At 41.7% G+C, this 8,296-nt stretch overlaps 1 protein-coding gene across 1 annotated transcript; it reads left to right on the forward strand.

Annotated features, from left to right (window-relative positions):
• Nucleotides 1-1,103: 1,103 nt before the first annotated feature.
• LOC104593940 (RING/FYVE/PHD zinc finger superfamily protein) lies at nt 1,104-8,271 on the forward strand. The gene is made up of 5 exons (XM_010254042.3): nt 1,104-2,507; nt 3,760-3,886; nt 5,668-5,883; nt 6,467-7,084; nt 7,190-8,271. The coding sequence occupies exons 1-5, from the start codon at nt 2,174-2,176 to the stop codon at nt 8,049-8,051; spliced, it is 2,157 nt and encodes a 718-aa protein (XP_010252344.1). The 5' UTR covers nt 1,104-2,173; the 3' UTR covers nt 8,052-8,271.
• The last annotated feature ends 25 nt before the right edge of the window (nt 8,272-8,296 follow it).

Raw genomic sequence — 8,296 nt, forward strand, 5'->3', positions numbered from 1 at the left:
GGAAATTTGTTGTGTGCATTTGATGTGTGAGTTAAGATGTTATATAGGTTTTATTTGTTTATATCTTCATGATCAATTTTTCATCTTCATCTAGATCTTCCTTACATGAGATTAAGGCTCCATTTAGTTTATGGGAATAGGGGTCAGGAATTGGAATCGGAATGGGCTATCTTATTCCAACTGTTTGGTTGGGCGGAATTGGGATCCCATTCCCACTCTTGCTGGAATGGCCATTCCCCCTGTCCCTCCCTTGAGAATGAAATCCCATTCCTACTTATTTTAATTCCCATTCCCATTTTTGTCTGAACCAAACAGATTATGGGAATGGACAATTTTGATGCCGATTCCGATTCCAATTTTGACTGTAAACCAAATAGACCCTAATTCTCATTATTACAAAGGTACATAAAACAACAAAAATGTTACTTCTTTTGATAGACCATTTCTTAGGATCCGTTTGATTCATAGTCATAATCAGAATTGAAATCCTCCAAAATTGGAATCAGAATAGTCTATTCCCATATTTTATTTGGTTCAGATAGAAATGAGAATGAAAATTAGAATCAGTATGAATGAGATTTCATTCTCAAAAAAAGGGCAAGAAATGACCATTCCCTCAAATGGAAAAAAGCCATTCCAAAATAAGAATGAGATTTTGATTACATCCAACCAAACAGTTGGAATTAGAATAGCCCATTCTAGACGCCTATTCTTGCTTAACAAATGGGGCCTTAGTTAATATTCCAAAAGCTAAAACTATAATTTATTCCGATTCCTCACCGAACGCTCCTCACAGTATAGCGTCCTCGCAACACGTCACCGCCTCCCCACATGGCCCTTGGCCCCTGGCCCCTTTCCCGCTAAACATTCAAATCGACTTTTCAGCTCTCCATAAATTTTGGCTTCCCAAAATTTCAAATCTCCATTTTAACCGCCTTTCCCAAATTTTGAATTCCAAACCAAGTACATAAACTTTTAATTTCCGCTTCCTCCCGGGCCTCCTTTTGTAATTTCCCAAACTCCCCAACCAATCCGCCCGTTCCGTTCCGTTCCTTTCGAGGCTGCGAATCTTCGCTTCGTACTACCCAAAAACATATGTTTTTTTTTTTTTTTTTTCACTTTTACCGCTCCGATTTTCAGGCGGGCCCACGACCAGTTTGTTTATTTCCAGTTTTTTTAACCCGTTCAACGTTCCAAAATCTATCGGGGTATTTTCGTCTTTTTACGTAAATACAGGGCATTCTCGTCTTTTTATCAGCTACAACACTACACAAAAAGATAACTGCCTCTCCACTCCAGTCCCCCCCCAAAGGGGAAGGTCAGTTAATTTCGTAAAAGTACGAGGATATTTTAGTAATTTAACTGAGTAATTTACCTCCACTTTCAAAAGACATTGAAGCAGCACAAATTCACAAAAGACGTTCTAAATTTTAATTAATTAATGTTATCAATTAATACTTAAAAAAAAGTAAAAAACCATAAAAAACACAAACGATTCGACTTAAGAGTTAAGAGGAACAGAAACGCTATCCGTACCGGTTGCCAACCCGTGTTTGGATACGGATAGGTTCAAAACCGTCATCTGGTATAACAGGTGGGCCCCAAGTGCTTTGACCAAACCCTGCAAATAGAATGGGTCCCATATGATGTTCCGGAAGAGTGGTGTTCGAGCTACCCGTGTATCAATACGGGTTGAACACGAACAACGAAAAGTAGGAAAAAAAAACAAACTCCAACACCGACTCGAGAGTCTGCTTTATCGAAACCCGAAATAAACAAATAAAAAGCAAAAGCAGAAAGGAAAGAAAAAAAAGGAGAGAGAGAGGTGGAGAGAGAAAGATAAAAGAAAGAGAAGCAACGCGGATTAGGGCAACGCTGTCTCCTTCCCCTTTTCTTTCTCCTGTTTCGAAACTGAAAACCCTAATTTTCCCGACTCTCCCCCTTCTTCTTCGTTTCTTCATCTACGTCCCTAATCAAACCCCCATCCTCATCTTCTTCTTCTTCCTCCCTCTTCTCGACGAAATCGAACCTATCTCGAACCCCAGATCTTCTCCAAGAACCCCAAAGAGAGATCTCTTGCATAGAGTGTACAGTCAGTCAAGATCGCCGGACAAACGCGAGATCTGACGTGCGTCTGCACCAGATCTAGATCTAAAAGAGCAACATCGACACCATGGTTGTGAACGGAAGGCCCTTGAAGCGGATGAAGAGGAGGGTGACTGCCGATCTCTACGACTTCCTGACGTTCCCGGCAGCAGCAGACGGAGTCTCCGTCAGCCTCGAAGGGCCTTTCCGGTCGAACGTTCGGACCTTCCTCTCGAACCACGCATACCTACCGCCTCCCTCGTCCCTGTTCCCGCACCTCCTCACGTGGCAGATCGTGTTCCGGATCGGAGATTTGGTTGACGGCGTCCATGACTCGTCGCCGGCCGTCGTCGCTCTCGATGTCGTCGAAGAGGACGTCACCAGGTCTAGGTCGGTCTACTGCGACCAGTGCCGAGTCGTTGGTGAGTACTCGCCGACTCGCGCTCGCCATTCCCGTGATTCTTTAGTTTCCACTTTCCAGTTCTCTCCCGGTCGTGGGTCAGATTCCGGTCGCTGCCGGATTCCTAACCACCGCTAGGCGGGAACGTTGATTTCATGCTGACGTGGCTATAGCTTAAAATAACGCGAAACGCGAGATTTTGGTTTTATCGCGAGATGTGTCGCTTTCCCCCGTGATACCAAATCATAGTCATTGGTCCCCTGCTGTTGATTTTTCCTTGCTTCCTTTTAATCGGACGTTCCGTAATTCACATGCCAGCTGTCCGTCCTCTTGGCGCGAGATTTCATGAGCTTTAGAAAATTTAAAATATCGCGAGATGGAGATAGTTATATTATTTTCTCACGAGATTTTAGGTAGCTACCGTAATTTCCGGCGAAGTGGTCGTTGCCGGTCGCCGGCTAGCGTGGTTGGGCCCACCGGTCACGTTGTCCACACTTGAATTTTATTATAATAATAGAAGGAAAAAAAAGGAGAAGCCAAATATCGTTGCAGCTGAAAGGTGGATAATGAAGCTTCGCGTTTATCGTACGTACACTGGGTGACTGGTAATTCAGGCTTTTTGTGTACTATATAGTGGTGGGCGGGACACGTGTACATAGATTTAAGATGGGATAATCTAGATAGATGGTAATGGACTGAAACTGGACACGTGGTGGCATCAAAGCGGCCAGGGTTGGCAACTGATTGAAGGTGGCCCCCACCCACGTAAAGGGTTGGTCTGATTTTTGGACACTTGCGTTCTGTCCCATTTTATATATTTTAGTCGTGATTGCTTTTGCCATCCATTTGGACAGTTTCAAAGGTCAGAGTCGTTGAAATGGAACCTTTTTGGTTGGGGTGGTTTGGTTAGAACTCCAAATGATAAGTGAAAACCCGTTAGATTGGAATATTTTTTATCAATCAACGTCGACTAAGTTCGCAATCGTGCATCAAACGGCTAAAAGGTTTCTGTAGCAAGGAATTAAGCCAAATAAGAGGACAGCTGAGCAAGTGGATGCCGCTACGGCTCTTTTTTCTTCTTTATTTATATTTTATGGTTATTATTATTATTATTATTATAGCAAGGTTGCTGTGTTGGTTCGACTCGGTCATGCTTCCGTCGTTGACGACAATGGATGGATCATAGATGGCAACTGTCATGTTCAACCTCGTATGACTATTCTGTTTGATGGGTGGATTCTTTATTGACTTTTTGTTTTATCTTAATTTTGAAGGGTGGAGTGGGCATCCAGTCTGCGGAAAGCGCTTCCATTTCATAATTCGAGCAGACTGCAATTCCTTTGATGGGTATCACAAGCCATGCACAAGCTGTGGAGAATTGCTGCACTTGTCAGATCTGAGGTAAGAATCCATTGTACTCTTGAGATTCTTCATTTATCTATGTTTTTATCTTATAAAATTTTTAAGTGGCATTTTGCTAAATTTTTATGGGTCTCAAGGTGACAGTTAACTTTGTTGCATTACTGACCTTGGGGGCTTTTAAGATGGTACTGGAGGATCTAATTTTGTAATAACAAAATTAAGGCTGAAAACCAGTTTTATGACTTTCATTCATTCATTTTTGTTTATCAGATATGCCATGGTTATTCTTTTGGGTGGGGTCTTGTTTTTTTTTTTCTTTATGCTGATGGATTTACCTTGGGGCGATATCATGTCGTGATGGTAAAGGCTTAGGCTGACAAGAGTGAGAACCTGGGTTTAAGTCATAGATTGGACAATTTACCCTTCCCAAGAATTATCTTGCTGGGACAGGCATTTTTGAGTGGCGGCCCTTTCAGGCTGATGGAAGCTTAGCTAAATCATGTATCTAGCAACAATGTGCCAATAAGGGCAGCTAGGAAATTTTAGTGTCTTTTGACACTGAATGTCATTCCCTTTATTTATTATTTTTCTTGCATGTTTTCACAACATTTTTTGATGTTCTTCGTAACAGTTTTGTATTCCTAGTGTTTCTTCTCCAACACAGGGTGTTTGCTGCATTATCTTGACACCATTTTTTCTCGTGATGTATCCTCCTTGGTTATAACCTTACAGGGGACCTTTCCTGTTTCCTATCTAAAGGATGAAATTTATCACCATTAGAGCTCAAGACTGGATTTCTTGGCTTGTGGTGCTACCAGAAAGATTTGTCCTATGGCCTCAGTTTTTGGCATTACTTTACTCTTCTTGGATCCAAGGGTTTCCGTGTGGCAGGGTCATTGGATGAAATTGCTACCATTTCCATAGCGCCCAGGATCTCATATACAGTACAAAAATTACATTTGGCTTTCTAAATGGTCACATCCAGGGATTTTGTGATGTTGCCTAGGGGGACTACCCTCTGATAGATTTCAGGTGTGTTTTCTGGTTGCTCATGTCACATGTCTTTGTCCTTCTCTAGTTTATGAAATGAATATGTTTTGATTTGTTGGTTGCACTTTTGTAATTGCAGCTTAAATACATAGCCATCCTAAAGGTTAATCTGCAATTATGAGCCCGGGGTTTTTTTGGTTGGGATTAGATCTAGTGCGCCTTCTCCATGCTGATCTTATTGCCAAATGGAGCATCCTGTGCCAGTCATGTTTCTCGTTGTGTTGGAAGATTTGTCTAGGAGATTGGATGTCTGGAATATCTCTGTCAACAAGATAGATAAAATTGCCCTGTAACCTTAATAAGGAAATAAGCTAAGGAAAGCATCTCTGTTAATGGCTAGGCATGTTAGCCATATACATATTTGGAAATGTGTTTAGTCTGTTGTATATACATGATCCATGCAATTTCATTTTTTTATCTGTTGTTATAGGTAATGTTGTATTTGTTATTATAGTTGATTGATTAATTATATGTTTTGAAGTTGTAGCAAGGAGGGTGTTGTCTCTGTGTTATGTGTTTTATGTGGATTGAGTTTTAATTAGTATCATTTGATTGCATATGGAAGTATATCCGTGGAGAATGGATGGATTTGAAGTGTTTTTATCAAAAACAATAAAAAAAAAGATTGCAAGCAATTGAGTTATGTTGGTAAAAAAAGAACCAAAAGAAAAAAAGATGATAGACTTGAGAAATTTCTATGCAAGCATCTCTTTATTTGATCATTTCCTCCAAGAAAGATGTCATAATATTATGGCTATTGTTTCTTACAGGTGCAAGTCGTGCAACTATCTTATGACTGCAGATGATTTGGAAGATTGGGTGTACCACCAATTGGAGGATACTTCTCATCTGTTGCATGGTGTTGTTCACACCAACGGTTATGGGCATCTTCTTAGAGTCAATGGCAAAGAAGGCGGGTCAAAGTTTCTATCGGGATGTGCCATAATGGACTTCTGGGATCGGTTATGTAGAATGCTTGGAGTTAGGTAAGGATCCATTTGCTTTACTTGTTGGGTTCACTGTTAATCCTCGAGGCTTGCATGTATAAAACTTGTGTGAATAGGAAAAAGAGTTTCATAAGCAAATTTGCTTATAGGAATTTTATGCACCTTTACAATTTTGGAAATTAGAAAACCCAGAAATGAAGACGTTATAAAAGGAAAAATATTTATATAGGTGAAAAAATTTGTTAGCAGCTAAAAATTAATTTCGTCTTAATAATCAAATTGATCTTTAAAGGGTGAGGTCAATGTAATAGTCAACAAGAAAACAGGAGTGAAGCAAAGAGAAATAGAGAATTGACTCTCATGGTCTTTTAATTGACATTTTTGGTGCTCAAGGGCATAATGTGAAGGGTGGCAAGAATATATTCTAGATATTATTTTCTGTTGGTGTTTGATCTTTTTTCTATTTTAGAGGCATTTCATAGACGCTAAATGGATTTCTGGAACTACTACATATGCTATTGAGGTTATAAAAAATCTTGGGATGTTTGCTACAGATTGATTGGTTCCTCCTACTCATTCTTACAAATCCACTCAATTGCAACCTTTTTTCTCTCCTAACCAGGAAGGTGAGTGTGATGGACGTGTCAAAGAAGTACGGGTTAGAGTATCGGCTGCTTCATGCAGTAACCAAGGGCCGGCCATGGTATGGTGACTGGGGTTATGAGTTTGGTGCTGGGAGTTTTGCTCTCACAATTGAAGCTTACTCAAAGGCAGTCAATACCCTATCAAACATGCCCCTGGCCATCTTTCTATCCCAAGCCCGGAAACCACGCTCACGACTCCAAGACGTAATTGCATTTTACCAGTCGCTATCAGAATCCGAATTAACGACCACAAGGGATCTCTTCCGCTTTTTGATGAGGCTAATTCATGATGCCCATGAACGTCGGTGTTGTGTTTCTGAGGCCACCATGAAAAAGCCTGGGTTTGTTAACTCAACAGTGTTGTGTGTTTGGACAAGGGATGACGTCGAGCGTGTTGAACATGCCATGATTAAAGTTCTACGAGCCGTTGGTGGGTCACGCTGGGTTACTTGGCGTGCTCTCAAAGGTGCTGTGAGTAGAACGGCATCAGCGGAGCTTCTCGACTATTGCCTCAAGGATCTGGGAGGGAAATCAGTACCCGATGGTATGGTGGTCGGTGTCAGGTGTAATCCTGATACGGATGCAGTTGAATTCAAGTAAGCAACGACGTACATTTTTCTTTCCACGATTATCGAGTCTGTCAAAGGTTTTTTTTTTGTCCCACTAAAATCGCATTTCCCTAAAATAATTCATTTATGCAGGCTTGAGTCCGCGAGTTGCAGGACGAATGATGATGGTGTAGCCGGTGTTTCATCTGATGAATTGGCGAACTCGAACTGCCTGTCCGAAGATCATCTATTGAGGGACCTCAGGTTTCTATACGAGTCCCTTCTGCATCCGCATACAATGACTAGTTACAGGCCACAGAGCACCCGTGAACTAGCAATTAGTTCGGCTGCAAAGCTGTTGGATTGCAAGCAATTCGTTAAAGACTACGAACCCATTCACAAAGCTCTTGTAAACAATCCATTTGCAATACGTCTGTCGTGCCTGGTGGAACTGGTGGATCAACCCAAAGACTATACGGCACCCCCACCAGAGCTCATTGTGTTACCCCTGAATGCTACAGTGGCCGATCTCAAGGATGAAGCCGCCAAGGCATTCCAAGAAGTGTATGTGATGTTTAAAAGGTTTCAGGCCGAGGAAGTGCTTGACTATGGTTTTGTGGACGATTCAACTCATGTCAAGTTCCTAATCGGAGTGAGTGGGTTGGTGCGTGTCCGAGGTAGATGCCTTGGGAAGCACGGGCTGAATCGCTTCCGGATGGAGAGGGGGACAGAGAGTTGGACGGTTGATTGTACCTGTGGAGCAAGGGATGATGATGGGGAGAGGATGCTAGCTTGTGATACGTGTGGAGTCTGGCAGCATACGAGATGTGCTGGAATTGATGACTTCGAAGCAGTACCGGCTAGGTTCATTTGCGGTAGATGTAAAAGCTCCCGGAAGGGCTCATCGTCCAATGTTTCCAAATCTGGCAGAAACTGCAAGGATGAGACTGTTGTCACTACCAACCCGACCGTTGAATTTCGAAATAATTTCACTTTGCCTTTTGGTGTACGCTGAGTGTACCTACCTTTTGTAATTTGTACAGTTTCTCTTCTCGCCTACAAGGATGTACAGTATGACCTGGGTTGAGTTTGTTGAGGAGAGCTGCGAGCCTTTTTTTTCTCAAGTTTTCATCCATGACCATGACCAATGACCATGACCGTCTTTTTTTTGTGTAAATTGAAAAAAAAAATGTTCTCCCAGCCAAAAAAAAAAGTCCTAGCAAAAATTTCAATTATGGACTAGCTTTGTAGTTCCGTTGT

The sequence above is a fragment of the Nelumbo nucifera genome, chromosome 5, assembly GCF_055504915.1.
Source record: "Nelumbo nucifera cultivar China Antique chromosome 5, China Antique-T2T, whole genome shotgun sequence".
Lineage (NCBI taxonomy): Eukaryota > Viridiplantae > Streptophyta > Magnoliopsida > Proteales > Nelumbonaceae > Nelumbo > Nelumbo nucifera.